We start from the raw sequence: 24,625 nt of genomic DNA, 5'->3' as shown, positions 1-24,625 counted from the left end.
ATGAATTTAGGATTATTTCTCAATTTATGTCAAAGGTGGGAGGGAGGAACATGTTCAAGAGCATTTCCTTTACAAATAAAAATAGAAAAACAAGATTCTGAAGCAAACAAAATTGAAAAATCATGTTTTATTTAATGTCAGCAAAATTTTTTAAAATTTGAAAAAATTTCAAATCTTGAAATGCAAAAAAAGGGCAAACAATTCACTTTCAACTTTTCCATTTTCTAATCCGTTCAGTTTTTCTTCAAAACCTTGTGATTTAAATGCAGTAAAATGCAAATGTAAAATTATCTCCCCCCCCCCCAAATAAAAACCTACAATTTTTCTGGGGTGTGTCCAAAGCCAATGCTACAGGGTCTTTTTCTCTAATCCTCCATGTTTGGAAAAAGAAAAACTTTAAACATGGTCAAATTGTGAAATCAGGGTTTTAATGCACTAAGCTAAGCAAGTTCCAAATTACAATGAAGTACAATTCCTAATTGCTTCAAAAGCTAATTCTGCTAATTTCTTTCAACTAAAGAAAGCAGTTCTTCCTTGGCTCAGCCCAGGATGGCTGTCTAAAACTGAATTGAGTTGGATGGGCAAAGCTTCTTTTTTTCTGGAAAAAGATTTCTGCTTTCTCCTCACCAACCCCTGAATTCATTCAAATTCTAGCTTAATTTTCATTTACACATTAGAAGGATTTAGCTTCAGGAATAAAATTGTCTCCCTGCACTTGGGAAGCCCAGAGAGAGAATTTTCGCCCTCCCCAGGAGGAAGAAAAAGAAATTTTTTCCCCCTTGTCTCACAATTCAAACTTTTTCAAAAAAGAAGAAATAGCAAATATTTCCTTTTTTTTTTCAATTTTAATTTCTTTTTTTATTTACAAAATAGTATCCTCTAGGTGGCGTCGTTTTAATGGGAAAAAAAAACTACCGTTTGAAGAAAAATTAGAAAAAAAAAATTGAGAAAGAGAATTGTGGCCTAAAATAAAAAGATTGTTGCAAAGAAGGGGCGCCCTGAGGGAAGAAGGGGTGCGTCGGTGGGGGCGCCCAGAACCTTGGGGCTCTGCCAGGGGCAGGAACAATTTGCAGATTTTTCAAGGGGGGAGGGGGGAGGTTGGAGGGGGTTGCATTTTTGCAAAATGTGAATTGTCCAAACTGTAATGGCTGCTGTTCGCTGCTTTGTTTTCAGGGCTCCAGTCCGAGCAGGGGGGAAGGGTGGGAGGGGAGGGAGTGTGTATATGTAGGGTGGGGGAAACTGGGGCAAAAATACAGAGCACAGCCCGCAGCGTGCAAAGGGGAGGCGCCCCCAGACTGTCCCCGAACCCCAACATTTTGCATTTCTTTTCCAAAGAAAAATATACAATAATCGGATTTACAATAAGACAGTTTGCACCGGGAAATGTTGCATTCCCCGACCCCCACCCCACCTCGCCCCCCGGCCCCCCGTCCGAACCCCCCCCTCCCCGGGGGGGCCCCCCCCCCCCCCCCCCCCCCGGCCCCCCCCCCCCCCCGCTGCGCCCGCGCCCGCGCTCGCGCCCCCGCCCCGCCCGCTGTACCTGCGGGGCCACCGCTGCCGCCGAGGAGCCGCCGCCGCCGCCGCCGCCGGGCTGGTTCATGGGTCTGTGCTGGCGGAGGCGGCTCCGTCGCGTCCTCCTCCTCGCGGCCCGGGGATGTGGTGCGTGCACAATGCCTATGCCGCCGCCGCCGCCACCGCCTCCCCCGCTCCCTCCTCCTCCTCCTCCTCCTCCTGCTTCTCCTCCTCCTCCTCCTCCCCCTCCTTCCCTGCTCAGGACGGGGGGGCCTCCGAAGGGGGGGCGAGCCCCCCGGAACACGCGCCGGGCCCCCGCTCTCCGCCCGCGCTGCCGCGCACGGGGCGCCCCTGGCCCGGCCCGGCTCGGCTCGGCTGGGCTGCCCGCGCCCCCCGGGCCCGGCCCGGCCCGGCTCGGCTCTCCTCTTCCTCCTCCTCCTCGTTCTCCTCCTCCTCCCCTCCTCCTCCTCTCCTCCTCTCCTCCTCCTCCTCAGGCTCCGGCGGGTGGGCAGGCAGCCTCAGCGGCGGCTGCTCGGGCGCCGCGGGCAGCGCCGCTCCCGGCCCGGGGCCGTCCCCGCCGCCGCCGCCTGCTCCGCCATCACGGCCGCCCCGGGCGCTGCCCCCCGACGGCGAAGCCCGCCGACGCGTTCGTTCCTTCCCATGTCCCTCCCGGAGCCGCCCGGGACACAAAGCGCCGGGGCTCCCGCACCCGCGGACCCGCCATCCCCAGGGAGGGGACAGCCTGTCACTGTCCGGCCTTGGCCCCCCAGCCCCTGCCTGTCCCCACCCCCAGGCCTCCCACTCTTTGAAGGTTTGGATTCGGTTTAAGCAGACCCCTATGGCTCTTCCCCCCAACTATCAGGAGTTTGGGAATGTCATGCTAGGAAAAGTTTTCTGGGGAAAGGTCATACGGGGAATAGAAGGAGTTAACAGGAACTGCCCCCCCCCCACAAAAAAAAAAGAACTTTTTTAATGTTTAAAAGTTTTGTGGGGGGGCCCTGGCTGGAACACAAGGAGTTAATGGGAACTCTTCCCCATCCCACTGCCAATGTGTCTCCACCAAAAAATACTACTTGAAGAAAGTTTGGGAGACAGGCCTATGTGGAATATCGAAATTTGAAAGGTTAATTCCAACCAATAACTTCTTTTAAAGAAAAGTGTGGGGGACAGACCATATGTGAAATATAAGAGGCTAAAAGGCTAATCTCACCCAATGATTTGCCTCAAAAAGTTTGGGGGAAAGCTCTGTGTGGAATACAAGGGGTTAATAGCAACTTTCCCCCCCCCCCCAATCTGAGATTTCTAAAAAAAAAAAGTAGCAGTTTCTTCTTCTAGTAGGCTGCCAACTATAGGCCTGGCAGAGGGCTTCCCACCCTTAGCCAAGGTTGATGTGGGACAGGGACCGATGGGGGCGGTTCAGCCTCCAGGGTTTGGCAGGCATGGGCAGAAACGCGGTTTGGTGGGCTGGTGCTGCCAGAGCATCAGACACACGTGAGCTCCTGTATAGGATGTGAAGGCCAAGCTTAGCACGTGCCAAGCCCAAGCTCCTGGCTATCCCTGACTTCTGGCAGTCAGTGACCAGCAGTTCTCCTATGGGGGTAGCCAGACCTCTTCCTCCCTAATGCTTGGTAGAACCTGGACCCCTTTGTAGAGAGAGGTGATACATTTTCAGAGTAAATGCCCCCAAACCAACATCCACAATTCTACTTAATTCCTACTTGAAGAGTATCTTTGAAAACCAGCATCTCTATGGGCTAGAAGTTTTCAGTACCATAGAACCAAGCCTGAACCTGTAGGGATCTGGAATGGAAAGAGATGGCTCCTCCAAGGGACCTTCTAACTCAAAAATCTATTATTCTATAACAGGCACCATGAAGTTTTCCTGAAAGTTGTAAGAAGATAGTGTGGTGTTAGGAGGCAGAAGTGAAGAAACCTGGGTCTTAGCCCTGGCTTTGCTGCTGACTAATAACTATGTCACCTAGAGTAAGTCAGTTCCCCTCTCTGAGCCTCAGTCTCCTCCTCTGTAAAATTCAGTTCTATATGTTTATTAATCACCTACTGCCAGGCTAGGCATTGGATTGATTCACAAGACAAAATGAAAGTCAGGGAGCATATACACTAAGGAGGAGGGAGAAAGGGTACAAAATGTTTGACTAAGTAAAGAGTCATTTTGAGAGGCCAGAAATGCCCCCATAGGAGAATCAGGAAGAGAGGACATAAACTCTCTGACTGGTTTATTTCAGTTCACCCAAGGTGCTATGTGCCTAAGCTAGGGGAGTGAAGACGCTGTCAATTCCCCTTCAGGTTTTCTAATGGCTCCTAGCCACAGAAGAATCAGCACCATCAATTACCAGGTCATAAAAACACTGAGCTGGAAAGGGCCCAACGGCAGGTTTATTTTTAGTGAACTCTCAATTATTTGTGTGAAGAGTATGCATTTTTTGGATTACCTATGGATAATATTTCATTTTAGACCTAATAGCATTCCACCCTCCTGTCTCTAAGGGTGGACCATCTCCCTTCTGAAGGTGTGTATTCAGGGTATACAACCTAGTGTTACCCTAAGAAAAACACTGCAAACAATTTAAAACCAATAATTTCCTAAATCAAAATGGAAGTTTTAATGGATTAGCTATGATTTGGGATTATCCTTACTGTAAATTGTTCCTGTTATCTCAATAATCTTAAAAGTTACCTTTAAAAATATTATTGACATTTATATAGCACTTTAAGGTCTGAAAAGCATTAGATGCACGTTCTTATTTAGCTCTCACAAAAACCCCCATGCAGTAGGTACTACAGGTATAGCATCTCATTTACAGATGAGGAGACCATGGCCACAAAGTAAATGAGTATCGGTAGGCTATTTGAAGCCAGGTGTTCCTGACTCTAAGCCTAGCGCTCTCTCCAGTATGCCACCCACAAATGGATTAAGTCCCAGACTTTACATCTTTCCTTGAAGTCCAGAGTTTCCGGAATGCTTGTTTACACCCATCTGATTGATGTTTATTGTCCCAGTGTACTTAATCTTCCCTGTTCAGACCACATCTAGAACATTGTGTGTGGCTCCTGCCACTTTGTTTTTGAGAGGGACACTGACAGACACATTGAAAAGTAACCTGGATAGATCCAGAAACCTTGTCATGTGAGAAAGGATTATACTATCTGAGGATATTTAGCCTGGTGAAGAGAGAACAGCAGATTGTACGTAAGAGGTGTCTTTCTATGTTTAGGGAGCAGGGGCAGTCAGGAAGAGAGAACTGACTAGAGAATTCTTTATAGGAGAGGGCACAGGTAGAATCCAATGAGTGGAAGTATTCTGTTGTTCAGTCTCGCCTGACTCTTTGTGACCACATTTGGGGTTTTCTTGGCAAGTATACTGGAGTGGTTTGCCATTTCCTTCTCCACCTCATTTTATAGATGAGGAAACTGAGGCAAGCAGGACTAAGTGACTTTCCCAGGGTCACATAGTAAGTGTCTGAGGACCAATTTGAACTAAAAAAAAATAAGTCTTCTTGACTCCAGGCCCAGCACTCTATTTGATTGGGTGCTTTTGCTTGGACTCCATCATATCCACTTTGCCACCTAGGGTATAAGTTACAGGAGGATGGAATTAAACTGGATAAAATGTAGGGAATTCTAAATAATTAGAGCTGTCCAACTATGAAATAAACTGCCTTGAGGGGGTAGGAGGGCTCAGCTCCCCATCGAATATACCTAAGCAAAAGCTGAGTGAACATATGTCAGAGATGTATGGAACTTCCTACATTGGGTAAAAATTGGACATTGAACTTTTATATAATCAGAGGATTGCAACTGAGAGAAACTTCCAGCTAAGTGGCCCAGTGGATAGAATGCTGGTCATGTAGTCAAGAAGACCTGAGTTCAAATTTGGCCTCAGATACTAGCTGTGTGACTGCAGGTCACAACTCTGTTTGCTTCAGTTTCCTCATCTGTAAAATGAGCTAGAGAAGGAAATGGCACACCACTCCAGTATCCTTGCTAAGAAAACCCCAAATGGGGTCACAAAGAGTTGGACATGACTAAACAACAAAACAAAAAAATAGGGACCATGACAGCACCAACCTCCCAGGGGTGTTACAATGATCAAATGAGATAAATAACTGTAAAGTGTTTAGCACCGTGCCTGACACTTTTATAGTAAGCACTATATAAATGTTAGTTATTACCATTACTGTTGCTTGGTCAACTCTTTCAGTTTACACATGAGGGAACAAACCCAGATTAGACAGTAAGGCTCATGACCACACTACTCAAATATAGTAGGTCTGGGACCAAAACCCAAGTGTCCTGTTTCTGCCTGGTGTTCTTTGCAGGATTCTACGGTGCCTTTCTCCAAAATCCCTTTCAGTTATAAGATCCTATAAATCTATGGTTCTATTATCTGAAGAAGGGTTAGAGTTTGAGAGTTGTATACCACATCTGAGAAACTGCAAGCAGGGTTCAGGGTCAGAATTCCACGTAGCTTGGAGCCATCCCACAGCTGCCTCACAGCTCCCAAAATTACTATGACCAGTGTTGTGGATACAAGGTTCTTTTCCTTCCACCTCGGATGTTGGGATGACCAGATCCAGGACTGGGACACTGATAAGTACCCCTGTACTGTAATGGGAATGTAAATTTTGAAGATACTCAAACCTAGTTAGACCAAATCAAGAATACTCTGTTTCACCCTGAACACACTTGCTAAAATTTTGAGTAGCTAGAAATAGGTAATCATAATGGTAAAGAATGCAGAGTTTGGGCTAGATGAATATCAGTTGCAGAAACTAGGGAATATTTAGCTTGGAGAAGAGAAGATTTCATCCAGGTGACTGATTTGTCCAACATCACACAGGTAGTTAGTGGCAGATTTGAATTTAAAAATCACCTCCTGGGATTTCATGTTCAATTAGTTTTCTAATGTACCATACAGGCTCCTCCAACTTGTGTACATGTTGTATCCCTCAGTAAAATAGAGGCTCCTTGAGGACAGAGTCTGTTTCCTAATTGTCCTCTTATCCCTAGCACCTCACCACAGTGCCTGGCCCATGGGGAACACTTAATACAAATTTATTGAATTGAACCCTTAGAACTATCCAACAATGAAGGGCTGCCTCAGGAAGTTGTGGGTTTTCCCTCATTTCTAAAAGTCTTCAAGGGAAGGTTAGAGGACTAGCAAGTGGTTAGTTAGGTGGACAAAGTTCTGGACATGGAATCCGGATTGATGACTTAAGTTCGAATCCTGCCTCAAATACTTAATAGCTGTGTGACTGGGCAAATTGCTTAGCCTCTTCTATAAATGAGGACAGCGATAGAACCTTCTCAGGGACATTGTGAGGATCAATAAGATAACAAATGTAAAATTCTTTGGAAACTTTAAAGAGCTACCTACATATTTGCTGTTCTTCATTCTGGTTCAGATACAGGTTGACCTTTGAGACCCATTCCATCCCTGAGGGTCTGTGATTCTGATGTAATTTGTATCCTTGAGTATTTTAACTCAGTTCTTGTCAGGCAGTAAGCACTGAATAAATGGCTGTTGATTGACTGATCGTTAAATATCATCTGGTCAGAGGCTCTTAACCTGGGGTCTGAGAACATGTTTTGTTTTGTTTTGTTTTGAGGCAGTGGGGGCTAAGTGACTTGCCCACGGTCATACAACTAGTCTGAGGTCAAATTTGAACTCAGGTCCTTCTGACTCGAGGGCCATTGCACAACCTAGCTGCCCCTGAGGACTTGTTTTTAAAAATATTTTGATAACTAACTCAATATAACTGGTTTCCTTTGTAATCCAATGTGTTTTGTTTTGTGTATTTAAAAGCATTATTCCAAGGAGTCCATAGGCTTCAGCAGACTGCCAAAGGGGCCCCAGACACAAAAATAAGGTCAAGGAACCCTAATTCTTGGCACTTTCCCCCCGTTTATTTTGTAGATGAGGGACCTGAGTTTCATTTCCAGTTGTTTTCTTGGGCAACTATAAGTTGAGAAGACTAAGTTACTATCTAGAGAGAAAAGGAGGGAGAAGAGTGGGAAAGTGGGAATGGAGGGGAGGAGCTGCAGACTCTGGCAGGTGGGGGAAACAAGGTAATATGAGCTTTTCACTGAAAGACCTTTGGTTTCCCAAACAGAAACTGACCCTGGAGCAGAATCCCCAGGGCAGACCTTTATTAAGGAAATATTTTTAAAGGTAAAATGTGAACTTGAGATGTTGGAAGGGGGTAGAGGGAAGGGTTCAGTTTGAGACTCACCTCTCTGGGGCCTCAGTTATCTATCTGTAAAAGAAAACATTGGATTAAATGACCTCCACACTCCCTTCTCGCTTCAAAAAGCTGTAAGTGGTGTCTCTTTCTTGTTCTTTGGGGGACTGGTATTTGCCTGATAGCCCAGAAAAGAAACAACCCTTAAAAGAACTGTTGTAAATATAAAATAGCTGTTCTGTATAGACCTCTGCTGGAGTTCTCCCCTTCTCAGATGCCTCGTTGTGGCCTAGAGGCAAGCTTGGGGCTCTTGAAGGCCATGGCAGTGATCAGCAAGCTCTAGCAGGCCCTGCCAAGCTGGAAAGACTTTGCATTCAGGCCACAGATCAGACCAGCAATTGAAGACCTAAGTAGCTTAGTCTAGAGAGGCTCATAAAAACAGGTAGCATTTATATAGGCTTTGGAGTTTACGAAGGCCCTTATGCATATTACCTCACTTGATCCTCACAACAACTCTGGGAGGAAGGTGTTATTATCACATTTTATAGATAAGGAAACTGAGACTGAGACAAGTTAAGTGACTTGCCCTGCGTCACACTGCTAATAAGCTTCTGAGGCAGGGTTTGAATTCAGGTCTTCAAGTATGCTCTCCATTGTGTTACATTGCCAGAAAGCAAAAGATTACCAGATGATGATTTTTTTTTGACCAATGAAGCTCACAGAACCCATCTGATAAAGCTGGGAATCATCAATCAACAAGCAAGTGCCTACCATAAGAGAAGAAGCATAATGGACAGTAGAAAGGTGGCCTTGGAGTCGGGAAGCTTAAAGTTAGACTGTATTCACCTGCATTGCAATCCTGATTCAGACACATAAGGGCTGGGTGACCCTGGTCAGATCACCTAAGCTCTGAATGCTCTTAAGTAATTCTCTAAGATTATAAATTGCAAATAAAGCATAAATTGGCCATTGGAAGAGGAAGTGTCCTCAGTCAGGAGCTCCATGTACTAATGAAATAACGCAGCCCTGCTATGTGCTAAGCACTGTGCATGGTAGATCCAGAAGAGGAAGGAGCCTCAGAAGCCACCAGGTCCAATCCATTCCATTATATACTTGAAGAAACTGAGGCCAAGGAAGGTTTGGGTGCTTTGTCCAAGGTCACAAAGGTAGGGATTGTCAGAGGCAGCAGATGAACCCAGATTCTCAGACTCCAGAACTAGCACTGTCTTTCCCCCACTGCCTCCTAATATAAAGCTGTTCTGCCAGCCTTCTTCTACCTTAAACAATAATATAAGCTTGAAGTCTAAGTAGAGGGAGTACCCAGTGACAAAATCATATCTTTTGAAGCATTTAAGTATATATAACAACCTATAAATTGGAAGATTTGGATCCTTTTGAGCTCAGATCTGCAAAGTTATAGAAAAGCAGAAAGTAGGCTTATAACATGCATTTAAGCAAATGAGAGACTGTATACTCTGGCAAAAAAAAAAGTGGAGTAAAAAGCCACCACTTAACTATCCGTGTGACCTTAGACAAATCATTTAACCTCTTGGAGGCCCAATTTTCTCATCTTTAAAATGGGTACAATATTATTTCTACCACATGCCTGCTTTACAAGGTTGATATGAAGAACAAATGAGTTTATATGAGCTTTATAAAATGTTATGCAAATGTAAATAATTATTATTAACGGTACTTAGCATATCTGCTTGTGTTAAAAATGTTCTTCAGCAGCTACCATTGTTTGAATCTTTTACTGTCTGTAACTCTTGGACTTTGTGCTTCACCTTCCTTCCTTAGACACAGTCTAAGAAAAGGGTGAGGGAAAGGCTGGAAGTGTCAGGATTGAATAAACTACACCAGCCTGAAGCAGTAACACTGAGCCTCACCCCCATTGCCCCCCATACCCCAGTCATCATTATGGATCAACCTTGGTGAAGTCCCTCTTCCCACATCCCCTCAGTCATCACAACCACCAACCACCAGCCAGCTGCCACCAATTAGGAAGGTAACCCTAGGAGCCCAGGGAATAGCTTACCCATTAGACCACTGGCCCTACTTCCATCTGTTCCCCCTCCTCCCCCCAGCCATCATCCAGTGGAGCAGCCCTTGTTGAGAAGTGACCTGGAAGCTTCTTCTCCAAGTACTGTAGCACCCCCATCCTCAGCAGTCACAGGGAGTGAAGACCCAGAAAACTCACCACCAAAATCCTCAGCACTGTTACGGGGCTCGACATGAGAAAGGGCCATGGATTCATCAAGGGAAATGACACTGAAGATGATGGGTCCCCATTTGCTTTACTGCTGCCCTTTGAGGACTGCAGAACCTTTTCACCTGTCTTTCTCCTATCTGTCTTGTCTCCCATTAGAATGTGAGCTTCTTGAGAGCAGGGATCATATCTTACTTTTCTATTTGTATATGGTACACTTAGCACAGTGCTTTGCACATAGTGAGCCTTAATAAATTTTTAAAAATTCAATTATTCATTCTCCCTTGTCACACTGGGACTTGAACTGAAACAAGACAGGGATAGCCTGGAGGGTTTAGGATTGGTAATCCAGCATAGCAGATGGAAGTCTAGCAGATTCAGACACTAGATCAAATATAGGGAGGCCAGCTAAGACAGGAATAGGGAAATAACATAGGTCTAGGGCAGGCAAACAAGTAGGGTCCGTAGTCCAGGAGATGAAATAATCAGAAACCTAGGCTAGGATACTGAGGGATCAAACAACCATCTCGTAAAGTCTAAGAAGTGAGAGCTCAGAATAGAGATGAGCAATGGGAACATGTAGCACCAATAGCCAAAGATGCCTGCCACTGAATACCCAAGGCCTTTCTGAAGCAATGCATCCTTATATGTGTTTCTTCATCAGAATCAGAAGTGACCTCAGTGTGGATGGGCTTGAACCTGTTGGTGGAAGCAAATAAATATGCTTGTTTTAGGGGGTGGAGGGGAGCAGTTTGAGGAGAAAGGGGCACAAGGCCATTTCTGAGACTCATTCAGAGACCCTTAGCACAGAGCCTTGAATGTAGGAGGCGTTTTATAAATGTTGACTGAGGGTGCCCATCAATGGAGATGTTCAAGCAGAAGATGGATGGTTTTGAGCCAGGGACACTCTAGTCTCAAGAGGACTGAGGGTTCTGTTTTGACTGGGAGAATGAACTAGATGACCCTTCTAATTCTATGATACTATGATTAGATGATTCTAGAAACCTGTGGTTATATGGGTCTCCAGTTTTATTATTCCATGATTCTGAGTTTCATCCATTCTATGATAATACATTGGAAAGTCCCCATTTGATCTGTGCACTTGCTCACCTTTTAAAAATATCTCCAAAAGTTCAGAAAAACCCCATTTTGCCTAATTATGGGTCATAAACCCCTGTAAATCTACAATCAGAAGTGAGACCCAAAAGTTTCTAACATTAATGAGGAGGATACTCCAGAGCAGACAACACTTTTGGTTCATCTCCAGATCCCATTTCCCACCTCCATCTCACCATTTGTTTACTTCTTTAAACTCAAGGTAAGAATGTGGGGAGACAAATGTCACAGCAGAGATGCCACCTAATGCAAGATTCATCCAGGTTTGCCAAGAGACATCAGCATGTTTTCTTCAGCAAGAGCTGCCTGCAGCCAGCTGGCCTCCACATGGTTTGGAAAGTGGAATTCTTGTTGGAGAGCCTTTTTTTTTTCTTTTTTGGTCTAAAAATAACACTGTTGTGGTCATTAGGAAAACCTAGGGTTATTGAAAACACAAAAATCACAGAATGCTTAAAAGGAGCTTGAGCTTCTCTGATCCAGTTCTCTCCTTTGCAAATGAGGAAACTGAGTCCCAGAGAAATAAAGCAGCTAGCCTAAAGTCCCACCGTTTGGTTGTAGTATAAGGGGAACTAAAACCAAGTTCTATCAAAGCCCAGTTCATTCTTTTTTCCACTCTGCTGCAATGCCCCACCAGTCAAATTTCTATTATCCTCCCTATTTTAAGGGCTGAGCTGAATACATCATTTTGGATTGTGGAGGGGTTAGCCAAGTATGCACCCCTTTTACTTCCAAATACTTTAAAAATTTTTAATCATTTGGGATGGAAATCCTTATAAAATGCATTGCATTCTTTCAGCTTTCTTCAACTGGAGATACTGAACATATCTTTTCTTAGTGACTCAGACTCATTATTTTTGACATATTCTTGTACTAAGCAATAATAACCTACTTAAGGTCTATGGAGGTGAATGAGACTATTTGCCCTGTATTAAATGGCCCCAGACTGCTGTGTTGTTTTTTAACTTTGTGTCTGAGTTTTATAGTTTTTCTGGCTTCTCTCATGCTGTCAGACACTCACTTGGAACTTCTGCATTTTGGCTTCTAAATATGTGTGCCCCACATCCCACTTCTGATCTCCTCTGAGTTAGAAAAGCACATAACAATGCTTAGTAGAATTATGTGCAAAATAAGAGTGAATGGGCTCTGAATGAGGAACTAATCCATTCTCCTGTAAGCAAAATATATAAACTTGAATGCATAGACATTGCATTGTAACTCTTTCACCTGCAGAAGCTATTTATTTATTTATTTATTTATTGCTTTCTTTCTGGTTCTTGGTTGAGTTTGGGAAAGGTTGGGTATTAGTGTATCAGTTTTTCACAGTGTCCATTACCAAATTCATTTTCCCTGTGTCTCCTACACAGTAGTTGTCCTTTCTGGTCTCAAAAAGAGCAGAAAGAATAATAGATCCTTGATAAATATTCATATCCCTTTCTCTGAGGAGGGGAGCAGCCTCTATTAGTACAAGCACAATTGGCACTGTGACCTCAAGATGTTCAGGGATCCGATTTGTCAGCTGTGACAAGGTATCCCGGCTGCACAGGCAACGTTCAATAATAGCAGATAAATATTTACAGATGCTTTGTTGGAGAAATTTTGACAGCTTCAGGAGCTGGAAGAAGTTACAAAATATAGAGAAACCCTGACCAGAACTCCCCTGCTTTTTAGAAAAAGCCTTCAGCAAGCAACCATGATAGATCATTATCCCTGACCATTGGCGGCTCATGGAAGTAAGTCAAGATCACTCCACTAGATGTGTGTCTTCCCCTTGAATGGAACAATAGAATTTGGGAGGAGGAAGGAATTTGAGGAACCCCCTATTCTAGTACAACTTCAGTGTAAGGTAGCCCTGGATATAAACACAGAAAACCTTCCTGTGGAGCCTGAGTCAGGTCATTCAGTTATTTTGTAATTCTTCTTTATCATCCTGAGAGTGACAGGGTTACTTTGGTGGATCCCTGAAGTTCCTTGCAACTAACTTGTCAACCAACAAACTTTAATTAAGAGTTTACTATCAGGCACTGGGTATACAAATAGAATGAAAAAGATTATTCCTGCCCTCAAAGAGCTTACTTTCTGACGTGATTGTGGCATTTTTTATTTAAAGCAATTGGGGTCAAGTAACTTGCTCAAGATTACACTGCTAGTTTTTTTGTGTGTGGGTGTTGTGTCTGAGGCTGAAATGAAACTCAGGTCCTCCTGACTCCAGGACCAGCGCTTTACTGCGCCACCTAGCCGCCCCGATTGTGGCATTTCTAATGAGGAAGAAAACACATAAAAGGAAGCTGACAAGGTTGTAAGGAAGGGAAAGGAGGTGATTGATTTCTAATTTTACAAATGGAGAAACTGAGGCAAAGAGCAGAGAACTGCCTTGCTCCTGTTCACACAACCAGATTAATGGCAGAGCCAGGACTAAAACTGACTCCTAAGGCACTGGTTGTTTCCCTATGCTGTACAGCCAGTCCATTATGAGTTTAACATTTATATTTTTACTAAAAGAATAGGCATCCCTAACAAGTTAAAGAGGAAAAAGGGATCCCCCTGGAAGACCTAAAACATATGTTTAGAGGGTGGGAGAGACTACAGAGCAGATTAGGTTGTATGGTTTTTTCCCCTTCATTTTGTAAATATGACATTAATGTCTACTCATTTTAATACTATAATTTTATTTTTTTTTAGCTTCTTTTCATCAGAAACTGATCTTTATTTTTCTGAAAATTGCCTGGTCCAATCCCCACTTGTGTACATGATAAGCAGCTGTAGCAAATCCCTATCTAAATGCTCTGGAGCTCAGGGCAACCGCCCTGAGATGAACAATGCAAATGGAAATTTTAAATAGAATTATATTATTAAAGATAATAATATAAATTATTAGTTGTATTCTATTAAGGACAGATTAATCCTGCCACAATTAGATAGAAAGAATGCATGCAATTGCCACCATCACAAATGTTTTAACATTTAAATTACCTTTTTGGCATTCAGTAACCGGTGTTTTATATTTCAGAACAAGCAAGCAAGCATAGGCCTCTGAGGGCTGTCAGTATCAGCCACCTCATGACACAAGCTACCTTCTCACACCAATAAAGTGTGTGTTGTGGACATCTAGGGAAAAAGATTCCTGGCCCCTGAACCTCCTGGGGTATCTGGGAGGGAGTAATGGATTTAGAGTTAGAGGAGCTGAGTTTGGTTCTCATCTCTGCTACCCACCTCCTTGGACAGATCACCGAACCTTTCTGGACATTAGCTTCCTGATCTGCAAAATGAGGCAGCTGTAGGAGATGATCTTGATCACTCGAAATCCTAGGTTATGATTCTAGTATGAGGTTGAATAGTACAAAAATGTCCAATGAGGATACCTTGTGGCATAGGGAAAGCCACCATAGCATTTAGCATAAAGCCCTACACCCAGTGGGTGCTCAATTAATGTGTGTTGGTTCAGAAATTCAGAGCCAAGGGCACTGTGGTCATTGCAGATCATGTTCTCTTATCCAACAGCTGCTGTGGAGGTCTCCTTTCCAAGGAGTTCTAGACCAACATGAGAGAATGTTGGCAGACTTGTGATAGTCTCATCATTTTCCAAAGAGAAGGGAGAATATGCTCTGCCAACCCTCCTGTCATAAGTTTGTTCTGTGTGTGTGTGTGTGTGTGTGTGTGTGTGTGTGTGTATCTGCAGTAGCCGGCGGGAATATGCAAATTCAAAACATGGGTAGACAATAGAAACCCAGGCTTCATTCAGCGCCTGGCTGGAATGACAGATGCTAGAGATGCTGGTAGATGCTTTGTAAACATTTGCTAGATTAGTTTGGATTATAGAAGGGATTCTTGTTCAGTTAGTTGTTGAACTAAATCACCTTTGAGGTCCATCCCAGCACTGAGTTTCCATGATTATGTTTGGAGATGCCGGAGTCTTAAAGAAGGAAAAGACAATCATAGTGTAACCCAAGTGCCAAAGTCCATTGGTACAGGACTCTCTCCTCATTGCTGAAGATTAATGCTGTATGCCTACAAGACTTTGGGGAACATTCCCCTTGGGTGAGATCTGGGATTCTTTCTTGGTTGAGCTGAATTACCTTGCTCCTAATGGGAGAGTTCCTTCATTCTGTATTGTCTCATATATATATATACTTTCTCTGATTTCTGTTTTGCTATGGACTTGGATAAATGGGTTTCTTTGGTACTTCCTATGTGTGTATTCATTATGGAACTGGCATTTAATGGGAAGGGAATCAAGTCTTGGTTTTAAAGCTTGAGGCCCTACTCCTTCCAATTCATGAAACAATGATCAGAAGTTAGATTGACATCCAAGATAATTCTGAAAGACTTATGATGAAAAATCCTATCCACTTCTAGAGAAGATAAAATTTGAATGCAGATCGAAGCATACTTTTTAAACTTTATTTTTTCTTGGGGTTTTTTTGGTCTGTGTTTTCTTTCACAACGTAACTAATATGGAAATATGTTTTCCATGACTGCACATGTATGACCTATATCAAATTGCTTGATGTCTCAGGGAGGGGGGAGGGGAAGGAAGGAGGAAAAGAATTTGGAACTCAAATTTTTAAAAAACAAATGTTATAAGTTGTTTTAACATTTACAGTGGAAAAAAGGAAAATATCTGAAAAAAATTTTTAAAAAGAAATTACATTGGACTTGAAAACCAAATCCCCTAGACTAGCAACATTTAAGAGACAGGATATATACAATTCTAGCCCAATATCCCTTCTCTCTAAGGAGAACAGAATGACTATACTTCTGGCTCCAACCTTCTTCTTTTCTTCCTGGCAAGAATTAAAGTCTCTTTTGGAGAAAGATGAGGGGAGAAGAGGCTAGAGATGTTTATTCTGCCTCCCTTTGGGCCACACGACAACACCCTTATGAAAAGTGGGGGACAGGCCTCACTACAATAGGTTCATGGCTCCAGAGCTGGAAAGGATCATCAGAGCTTGTTGAGAATAATCCATCATTTTATAAACCAGGAAACTGAGGCCCAAGGAAGTTAAGTAACTTGCCCAAGATCCCCCAGGTAGTAAACAACAACAACAACAAAAAGTGTGACTTGAATCCAGGTCCTCTAACTTCTGAGTCCATGTTCTTTCTGTTGTACCATGCCTCGGGAATCTTGTTTTATTTGGAACTCTGAAACATGAAGTTTCTCCACCCTTGAAATAGCAGGAGCTAGATGAGAGTTAGGTCTAGCTACTCTGATCTTGGTGATGCTGCATCCCACAAGTGGACTTTTTAACTCACTGTATGATAACCAGGCTGAAAGAAACACAAGGGAAAAGAAGTGGTTATGTTTTATTCATCTGATGACAAAACCATTAGTCATTTTTATCACCTCACGTCCCCAAACCACTGGATGTAGGGAAAAGAGGCTATTGGAGGCAACTGCTAATTTTGGTGTTGTGTAGGTAAAAATAGCTAGTAGAGTGCCCAATTTTTTCCACTTTCTCCCCTGTTGTGGTCCTGTAGAGTCACAGGCAATATGGAATTATTAATAGTCCAGATTTCTTTAGTGGTTTAAGTTTTTCAAAGTGCTTTTCTCACAACCCCCTTAATAAGTAGGGCAAGGATTTTTATCCCCATTTCACAGAAGAAGGAACTGAGCCTTAGAGGGTTTTAATGACTTGCCCAAGGCTAGACAGTACCAGAACAGAACTCAAGCCCGACCCTCTGGCTCTATATATGCCTTTTTTTGTGAAACTATGCTGCATTTTCTAAAACTAATTAGTCTTCCCATGATGATCAAGTCAGCAATAAGTATTTATTAAGCATGTACTATATTCCAGGTACAATCCTAGACACAAGTACAAAGAATGAAATGATGATGAGAGAGGTTACCTGTTTAAACTCAGTGTTGGGACCAGTTATTGGCCAGGTTGGGGCAAAATGTACAGTGAATTAATAAGGTATGAGTTGGGAGGTGTAGGTCTGAGCCAATAGGCCACACATGGATTATTCTCCTCTAAAACCTGCCCATTAGATCTGAGTGATGCCAAAACACTAAAATCCTATCTGTTATATGCTTGGCTGAAGGACACAGAATCTCAGAGTTGAAAGGCAACTCTCCCAGTTACTCGACTGGCCAGATTCTTGAAATCACCCTGATTTTGGAGTCAGAAGACCTAGGTTCAAGTACAGTCTCTTGTACTAGCCAGCGACCTTAGTAAGACAAATCGCTTTCTTTCTCTGGGCCCCTTTCAGTTTCCTTAAATGACAGAGTTTGGTTCAATGAGCTTAAAGGTTACAGAAATTCAGAGATAGAAGGGACCTTGATAGCAATTTAGTTCCATCCAAGCCTGGAAAAGAACCTCCTCTGTACCATACAAAGCAAATGATAAGCCAACTTTTGCTGAAGACATATGATGAAGGAGAACCTATTGCCCACAGCAGCCTACTCCACTTTTGGATAATCCTAATTCTTAGGAATTTTTTTTCCTTTTGCCAAACAAATTTGCCTCTTTTGCAACTTCTATATGTACTATAATACTGTATATCTGAAGAGGGCCCAGGATAGAGCCCTGTGAGGTGCCTGTGGCTAGTGGGTACAACCCAGATGATGATTCATCAAAGAAGACAGAGAAAGAGTAATCAGTTAGGTGGGAGGAGAATCCTGTGTGTGTGTGTGTGTGTGTGTGTTTGAAGAAGGTGATCAATACTGTCAAAGGCTGCAGAGAAGTCCTTTTAAGCTCTGATACTCTGCAATCTAAAGTCCCTTCGGATTTGAACAATCTATGATTTGGAGACTTTCTTTTTTTTTTTATTTGAACACTTTCTAACCCAACCATCCAGAGCAACTTTCCCCATTAAGCATTTACTTGCCCGTCCTCTTGGTCCTGGTTTTGGGAATAGCAAGGATCTGGAATTACTTAGAGCAGCCTAGGGGGAAAATGACAATTGCCCAAGTCAAGATGACTCACGTTTTTGTTTGTGAGTTGTTGTTCAGTTTTGTCCAACTTTTTGAGACCCCATTTGGGGCTTAAGTCTTGGCAAAGAAAAACACTGGAGTGATTTTCCATTTCCTTCTGCAGCTCATTTTATAGATGAGTAAACTGAGGCAAACAGAGATAAGTAACTTGCCCAGAGTCACAGAGCTAGTATGTGTCTGAGGCCAGATTTGAACTCAGGAAGATAAATCTTCCTGACTCTAGGCCTGGTTCTCCATCTATTATAGCACCTAGGTGCTTCACATTATTTGTGAGTAGACAGCCTCATGTTAGAAATCAGCCATTTGGATTCCTGTCCTGCAGCTGCTGCACTCTGTAACCCTGAACAAAATTATTTCATGCTAGGGTCTCAGTTTCCTTTTCTGCCAAATAGGTATGATAGTGCCCTGGGAAGAACCTACATTGGGCAAGACTCCACAGCTGCTTTGAACCAGTCACTCTGGCATTAGCAGAATTACCTAACATGTCAAAGAATTGGAAATTGAAGGGATGTCCATCGATTGGGGAATGTCTGAACAAGTTGTGGTATATGAATATAGAAATACTATTGTCCTATAAGAAATGATGAGTAGTTTTTTTTTTTCAGAAAAACCTAGAAAGACTTACATGAACTGATGCTGAGTGAAGTGAGCAGAACCAGGAGAACATTGTACACAGTAACAGCAACATCTTGCAATGACTAACCTTGATAGACTTAGTTCTTCTCAGCAATGCAATGATCTAAGACAATTCCAAAAGATTTGTGATGGAAAATGCCATCCACATCCAGAGAAAGAACTTCAGAGTCTGAATACAGATTGAAGCATACTATTATCTATTTTATTTTTTCTTTTCTTTCTTATGGTTTTTTTCCCTTTTGTTCTGATTCTTGTTTCACAACATGACTAATGTGGAAATATGTTTAACATGATTTCACATGTATAACCTATACCAGGTTGTTTGCTGTCTTGGGGAGGGGGGAAGGGAGAGAGGGAGAAAAAATTCGGAACTCAAAATCTCATAAAACTGAATGTTGATGGGGCGGCCAGGTAGCACAGTGAGTAAGAGCACACTCCCCAGTGTCGGGATGACCTGGGGGATCGAATCCGTGCTCAGACACTTAGCACCCATCCAGAAACACCTGGCCGTGTAACCTTGAGCAAGTTACTTAACCCCAATTGCTTAAAAAAAAAAACTGAATGTTGAAAACAAACAAAAAGATTAAAAAAAAGTTACCTAAGAAAGGTAAAGGTGAATGGCAAGCTGAAAATTTGGTCCAATAAACACTTATTAAAAGCCAGGCATTGTGCTAAACTCTGGGAAAACAAGGACACAAACTAAGCAGTCCATACCTTCAAGGAGTTTGCATTCTACTGAAGGGATAGTATAATGTGTGCACATATATGTGAATATATACATATATTTGTATATGAGTGCATATATACATCCATGTACATACATGCATACACATAAGTACATATACTGTGTCAGGTAAAATCTAAAATAACTGAGGAAATAAAGGTTAGAATTTCTGAGCATATCAATTTATTAAGCAGTGCATACTAATTGCATGATGAATCAGGACCAGGTCCCCTCACCTTGGCACTGGACCCTGAATACAGGAGAAGATAGATTTTTATGCATTAAAAGAAAACAATTAACAGGATATAAACTAGGATACAAGATAAGGTAACCTGATTTTTAATTGGAGGTAAGATTAGGGGCTTTCTAAGTTGGGGAGAGAATGAGAGAGTTTCAAGAGCTGGAAGGGGGGAAAGCAAACAGGTGCGATTCCCTGTAATCAGAAAAAGGTGTCCCCTTCTCCCTTAAGTGTCTGTATTCAATCAAAGAAAAAAGGAAACAATAACTGGCCAGTGAGGGGCCAGTTTTCAGATAAGACATATGGGTTGGTTGAGATGTATAATTGTGAGAAAACTCCTTGCATCAGTATTCAGATTTGACTGGGTTTCTGGTCAGCATAACCTAGGTCCTTAGCTAACTTTAGGGGTCCCTAAGCAGCAGGTAGAGGTGGTCCACCTTCCCAGCTATGCAGGGTTAGGTTCAAACAATGTAGTCAACAATACTGTTGTTCTGTAATAAATGATGAGAAGGTGGATTCCCATGATAAACTTTTCTTGGTAGGCAGAAATTGAACTAGATCCCTAACTGAATAGAAAGGAAGCTGTACTAGATCCAGAATTGAGTCACAAGATGGAGTCATTGTGGGACATGTTTATATGTATGTGTGTATGTATGCATGTAGAGAAGAGAGTATATGTGTATGTATGTATAAATATAGTATAATATCTAATGTATGATATATATATGTAGAGAGAAAGACAGTGAGTGTATGTGTGTGAACGTGTGTGTGTATGTAATAAGAACGTAAATTTTAAAGATCTTCCCTGCCCCTAGGCTAAAGTGCACCTGAAGCCTGGGGTGGGAGGCTTGTTTTTCAGTAGATACTTCTTGATTGGCCAGTGAGTCAATAAGGTTGTACATTCTCTGAGCCAGGGGAAGGCTATATAAGCCCTGATGTGTAGCTTTGTTTTGGGACTCACTTTGAGAAGTGTTCTGTGATCTGAATTCTGGGAAGCCGTTGTTGAGAGTCCCCCGGCTTTGAAAAACCCAGATGCTGATTTGGTATGGATGTAATGGTTGGACAGTTTGGAAATCTGTCTACTTGATCTGTTTCTTTGACTTGATAATTCTGTCTGTGTATTCTGAAGTTTGGGGTGCTGACCTTTTTCCCCTGAACAAGGTAAACGATATATGTCTGACTGATTAAAGTAAGCTTGTTTTAACCCATTTTGAGTTGCTTTCCTTTAACAAAGCAGATCCAAGAACCTGTGGTAGCTGCAAACCCTGAGGACACTTGGGGTGCTTGCTGCTACAGCGTAGTACAAATTGTTATTTGCAGGACAATCAGGATTCTGAATGGTGGGGACAAATAGTAAGTGCATTCCAGATGTGATTTCTAAGAGTGCAAAAAAAGCTAATTGTCCATCAAAGAAGACTGAGAAAGAATGGTCAGATAGGTAGGAAAAGAACTTTGGGTATATACAAAGGGGAGGAGTATAAAACAAGGCTGCAAAAGTTGGTGGGAGTCAGGACACATCCTGGGCTTTAAATTCGAAGGTGAGGAATTTGTGTTTTATTCAAGAGTTACTGAAGAATTTAGAGCAAGGGAGTGAGTGACATGGTCATATCTAAGCCTTAGTGTTGGTGGTTATTGTCCTTCATTCTCCAAGAGGACCAAAATGACATCACTATGCTAGAGTCAAGTTCCAATGTGTCCCACTGTGGCTGATCAGAGCAATATGAGCTTGGAATGCTCCACTATTGGTCAGCACAAATAGTCCATGTGAACATTTGGGGTGGATTCTCTAAATCTGAGCATCCTGCTTTGAGCTGTCTCAAATCTGCTTTGCTTATAGAGCACAGAACCCCCTTGATGTGGGCACACTATGCTGAGTGATCCTGTAGCAGTGTCTCTCATGTCACACAATCAATTCTAAAGTTCTTGAGAGAGACTTTGAGAGTGTTCTTGTATTGTTTCTTCTGACCACCATGTGAGTTCTCCATAAAACAGTCTTTTTGGCAAGCATATGTTTTGCATTCGAACAACATGACCAGCCCATTGAAGTTGTGCTTTCTGAAGCAGAGTTTGAATTTTTGGCAGTTTAGTTCCAGCAAGGACCTCAGTGTCTGGTACCTTATCCTGCCAGGTGATCTTCAGAATCTTCCTAAGATAATCAAATGGAAGTGATATTTTGGCAGCTGTGTGAGGATATATTAGAGAGAGGGGAAAGATTGGAATCAAGGAGAATAACAATTATAATAGCAATAATAGCTAGCATTTATATGGAGCTTGAAGGTTTGCCAAGTTTTAGATGTATTATATAATACAATATACATATACAATAGTACATATATACATATATTTATATACGTTTACATTCTATTATTATATATTTATATTATATATATGTATAAAACCTCATTGATCCTCACAACCACCCTATGAACTAAGTAGTATTATTATCCCATTTTGTAGATGAGGAAATGGAAACTAAAAGAAATTAAGTGACTTGCCCAAGGTCACACAACTAAGTAAGCCTCTGAGGTAGGATTTGAACTCAAGTCTTCCTGCCTCGAAGTCTAGCATTCCAGCCACCTAGCTGCCTAGGAAGTTAATCCAGCAGTACAGGTATGAGCAGCAATGAGGATTTAAATTAGAGTAGCGGCCATACGCTGAGAAAGAAAGGGATGGATGTGAGAGATAAGGAAGTAGCTTGCAGAAGGCTTGGCAACTGATTGGCTATGTGAGAAGGGGTAACAGAAGGAAGCTTTTTCTCCTCCTTAAAAGCCCCAGGGATGAGGGATCCCCAAAGAATCATTGTGGTGGGAGCAAGGTATAGGCTGCTTAAAACAGTATTTGATAAGGAAAGACCTGAGCCAGTTAACTCCTCTGTGGTCTCAGGGATCTCTCGAAACAGGAGCCTTATGCAATTGAAAGTGGAGAAGGCAAAGGGCAAACGGCATCTTAGAATTTCATGATTCTGTAGTGATCCCTGGTTCCCTGTTCATCCCGCAGTCTCCTGCACAGGGATGTTTTTTTACCAGAGATCCCCTAGGGTTTTGCACAATTTTTTTCATCTTTACCCTCCTGGGGAAGTGATGAGAAATCTCTCTGTTTGTTCCTTACTTGGGCTTCTTCAGGGAGGCAGATGAAAGTGATGTTCAGCACATTCCCTCCCACCCGTTCAGTGCCCTCCCTCCCATGTGACAGGATTTCCCATCTACCCCCAGTGCCTGCCTGCCCACCTTTGCTTTGTTCTTCCTCAAAGAAGGCTTCATCATTTTGTCCTAGGATTGCAGTTTTAGAGCTGAAAGGAATCTTAAAAGTCATCTACTATGTCTAACCTTTCATTCTATAGAAGATGAAACTGAGAAAAAGGAGGGCAAGTGACTTGTCTAAGGTGACACAGCGCAATGTGCTGGAGCCAGATTACACCAGCTTAACAGAGTTGATTATTAAAATTTTAGGAATTGCAAACCAGTTGTTAAAAACAAACAGAGTCGATTATTAAAATTTTAGAAATTGCAAACCAGTTGTTAAAAACAATCAGTGTGCAGTTCATTCAGCTCCCAAACTGGTATTATTATTTGTTGTTTTAAAAGAATTAGTGTCAACTGTAGCAGAATGTATTTTTAATAGATTATTGTCTACTTTAAATAATTGTGCCTTTAATGGTGAATATTTGAAAGCAAACTTGATTGCATTTTGTTCTGTTTTGCTGGGAAGAAAGTCTGGAGTTGCTAGAAAATTTTCCTAAAACTATCATTTGACCCTGTTTAAATCATCAATTGCAATTGTAACTTGACAATTCAATATCTGAGATAAAATGTCAATCATTTAAAAATAGTTCAGGATAAAATTTATATTATTTATCACCAATGGAGTAAAAATCAAACTGAACTAGAAACTACAGCTAAAGAACCTGAAATTGAAATGATTAAAACTGGTCAGGTCCTGGGACTGTGAAGGACAGTAGGTAGTTTATGAGTTGCTATTGCTCTAATGGTGGCTCCTATCCTATATTACAAATGCACTTTTCCATTCTTCTTATTCTGGTTTGGAAAAGAAATTAGCTAACATTAATTTCTTGTAAGATCTTGTTTTAATGATTGACATTCTTGAAGAATTTTCATTACTTTCAGCTGCATTGCCGTCAAGATCAACTAACATTCAGAAAACGCAAAAATTAATCAAACACACCATAAGAGCTTTGGAAAATTTAAAGATTGGTACTGGAAAGCATGAATCTTAAGTTGAAGATTTGATTAAGTCAGATAAGTTTAAAGATACTCCATTTAATAAAAATAATAAATTTAATGTTCTCCTTAGGAATAAGTTGCTAGAAAATATGATTTAACACATGAACTTACATCTTTTATTGAACAGAAACAATGGTGAAAGCATTTTTAATTATTTTGATTTATTAGAGCTGTCTACTTGGCCTTATGAAGGACTAACTTTACTATGGTTAGCTGGTAAAAAAAAAATTCATCAATTAAGTGAAATTTTAAAGCATGAAACTGATTTAAATGATTTTCAGGATTTTGAAGATTATAATATAAAATCAAACAATGTTCCAATTCTGGCAACAAACTATATAAAAAGCTAAAAAGATAACACTATATACAGTCAGCAGTACTAATGCTGAAAGAAGTTTCAGTTTAATTAACGTAACTTGCAAGATGATGAGAAATAGTTTAATAGTAGTTCACATATCACAATGACAATACATTTATTCGGAAAAGAACTTATTGAACTGCAACTCTATTTGTCAAATCACGGTGGAATCACAATCATAGCATGGCTATAGATACAAGAGTTTGGCAAAAATCAACAAGAGCCTGCTGTGAGAATCAATTGTCTAAATGGAATTTGCAATAAAGAGTCTTGTGTATTTTATTATTATTTGTGAATGGTATGCTGAATATACATCCTTTGTATCAGCTAGGTGGTTCAGTGGATAGAGCACCAGGGTGGAGTCAGAAGACTTTTCTTCCAGAGTTCAAATCCAGCCTCAGACATTTACTAACTGTGTGACCCTGGGCAAATCACTTTGATCCTGTTTACCTCAGTTTCC

The 24,625-nt window shown here is 41.8% G+C and overlaps 1 protein-coding gene and 1 pseudogene across 19 annotated transcripts in view; one reads left to right on the top strand and one right to left on the bottom strand.

The window, feature by feature from the left end:
• Positions 1 to 1,732, bottom strand: part of ZNF618 (zinc finger protein 618) — a 230,063-nt gene extending 228,331 nt beyond the window's left edge. For 13 of the 19 annotated variants that reach the window (XM_069062675.1, XM_069062685.1, XM_069062686.1 and 10 more), the window contains exon 1: positions 1,541 to 1,731. In XM_069062675.1, coding sequence (XP_068918776.1) covers positions 1,541 to 1,600 — 60 coding nt within the window. In that variant the 5' untranslated portion in view covers positions 1,601 to 1,731. Of the gene's footprint in view, positions 1 to 1,540 lie in introns of all 19 variants that reach the window. The other 6 variants (XM_069062674.1, XM_069062684.1, XM_069062680.1 and 3 more) reach the window with 2 other exon arrangements.
• Positions 1,655 to 24,429, top strand: LOC138141863 (E3 SUMO-protein ligase KIAA1586-like; annotated as a pseudogene).
• The last annotated feature ends 196 nt before the right edge of the window (positions 24,430 to 24,625 follow it).

This window comes from Petaurus breviceps, unplaced genomic scaffold (genome assembly GCF_028583685.1).
Source record: "Petaurus breviceps papuanus isolate PSGF00001 unplaced genomic scaffold, PetGlider_PUasm1.0 90503, whole genome shotgun sequence".
In the NCBI taxonomy this organism is placed as follows: domain Eukaryota; kingdom Metazoa; phylum Chordata; class Mammalia; order Diprotodontia; family Petauridae; genus Petaurus; species Petaurus breviceps.
Note: the sequence above shows the minus strand (reverse complement) of the source record. Positions and strands in the feature narration are given on the sequence as shown.